Raw genomic sequence first — 1671 nt, 5'->3', positions numbered from 1 at the left:
GCGATTCTTAGTGTTAAAGGTTCAGTCCATAGGACCGCAAAAAACCGGTGGACCGAACTGAACCGGACCATGGTCCGGTCTTTTTNTCGGTTGCAGTTGCCCCAATTTGGGGTTGGTCCGGTTGCCGGTTGCCTCATTTCGAAAATATATTAAAACCGTTCAAAGACCGGTTTTGATCGGTTGCAACTGGTTAAACGGTCACGTGCGTTACATACCCTTGTAACCACGTTTATTACCTTTTATTGGGTTTTTGTTTCATCAAAAACGGATAAGAATTGAGAAAGATATAACCAAATCCATATTTTACCCGAGTCTCTACGAGATGTAATTCGGTTTCAGTCGTATCTATGTCAAATCTTCATTAAATCTCTTCAAAATTGGTAGAATGACGGGTATTTACATGCTTCACTATTTCATATAACCCGTTTATTTTTCAGAGTAATAATAGTCAAGATACAAATGGTTTATATTGGTATAATAAATTATACGCAAAAAAACCGGTCTGGATCGGTCTGAACCGGCTTCATAGACCGAAATAGACCGGTCCTAGGTGGTTCGGTTCGGTTCCCTCAATATCTGGGTCGGTCCTAGACTGGTTGCGGTCCACGGTTGCGCGTTTTGGGGGCAAAAAACCGGACTGAACTGAACTTGCGAACACTAGCGATTCTCAATATCATACGTCAGAAGCCTACGCTGAAGCACCTTGGGCTTCCCAGGCGCTTTGCTAATCACGTTCAGAGTTCCAACATCGACCCCAACAGCATGTCATACCCGGTAAGTTTGTTGTCCTTATTCTGTGATGATATGGCTGACAACTCACATAGCTATGGAATATATCCAACCTGACTGCCTTATGCCTACTCGGAGACGCTTGGGTAAAGTCGGGAAATGCTGCGCACGTTAGCCACATGTTTGAGCTATCACCAGGGCTTGAGGTGCATTCAACATGACAACCTTGTTTTCCTTATCTAATCTCATCCCTTCTCTGCCTCTTAGTACCTGGAAATCCCCCTCAAATTTCATAACCTCGCGAAATGCAGGTTCCCCCGCCTCAAGAAGCTGAAATTGTCGCTCCAATCTGGCGCTACGTCTTCAATTGACGAGTCACGTGCACGATTCCTGGAGAACCATCCAACGATTGAGGAACTGACTTGGTTCCCGAGCGGCATTCCCAACCTCGCTCCTGGTAGCTTGCCCATCTTGAAGTGCCTCAGGACGAGCCTTCAGGTGGTCATCGCGCTTGATCAGCTTTCCCAAGATCATGTTATACCGGTTGAGAAACTCGTTGATCAGGTTTCACCACAATGACTAACGCTTCCAATGCCAACCCCAGATCCCCCAGTCCTCTGCCCGTTAGAATGTCTCGACGTGCGTTCCGTCGACGCTCAGACCCTGGCAAGCTTCAAGACATTCGATCGGATGAGTCTTCGTAGACTCAGATTACACATGCTGGGGGATCTGCACTCAATCCACCAGCTCGCTGAGTTCTTCCCCAACATCACTTGGCTTTCCTTGCCTGCCGTTCACCTCCCTAAAGATGCCATCCATCCAGCTAATGTGAAACTTGTACGTGTGCCCCGAAATCATCGCTATCCATGACTCTAACAACAAACAGGAAGAATGGTTCTCCATTCTCTCTCTCTTCCCCAACCTCGAGGTATTCCGCGGTCG

General features: G+C 47.1%; 2 protein-coding genes across 2 annotated transcripts; both read left to right on the top strand.

The window, feature by feature from the left end:
• Positions 1–762: 762 nt before the first annotated feature.
• On the top strand, positions 763–1308 carry LACBIDRAFT_336163 (uncharacterized protein; the record flags this gene model as incomplete). The annotated part of the gene is made up of 3 exons (XM_001891094.1): positions 763–774; positions 825–935; positions 997–1308. The coding sequence occupies 3 exons, from the start codon at positions 763–765 to the stop codon at positions 1306–1308; spliced, it is 435 nt and encodes a 144-aa protein (XP_001891129.1).
• A 12-nt stretch (positions 1309–1320) lies between these two features.
• Positions 1321–1566, top strand: LACBIDRAFT_307752 (uncharacterized protein; the record flags this gene model as incomplete). Its single annotated transcript, XM_001891093.1, has 1 exon — positions 1321–1566. A coding segment is annotated over one exon (246 nt), but the record flags the coding sequence as incomplete, so codon positions are not given.
• Between the last annotated feature and the right edge of the window lie 105 nt (positions 1567–1671).

Source organism: Laccaria bicolor, genomic scaffold (genome assembly GCF_000143565.1).
Source record: "Laccaria bicolor S238N-H82 LACBIscaffold_375 genomic scaffold, whole genome shotgun sequence".
In the NCBI taxonomy this organism is placed as follows: domain Eukaryota; kingdom Fungi; phylum Basidiomycota; class Agaricomycetes; order Agaricales; family Hydnangiaceae; genus Laccaria; species Laccaria bicolor.
This window is presented reverse-complemented; position numbering and strand designations above follow the sequence as displayed.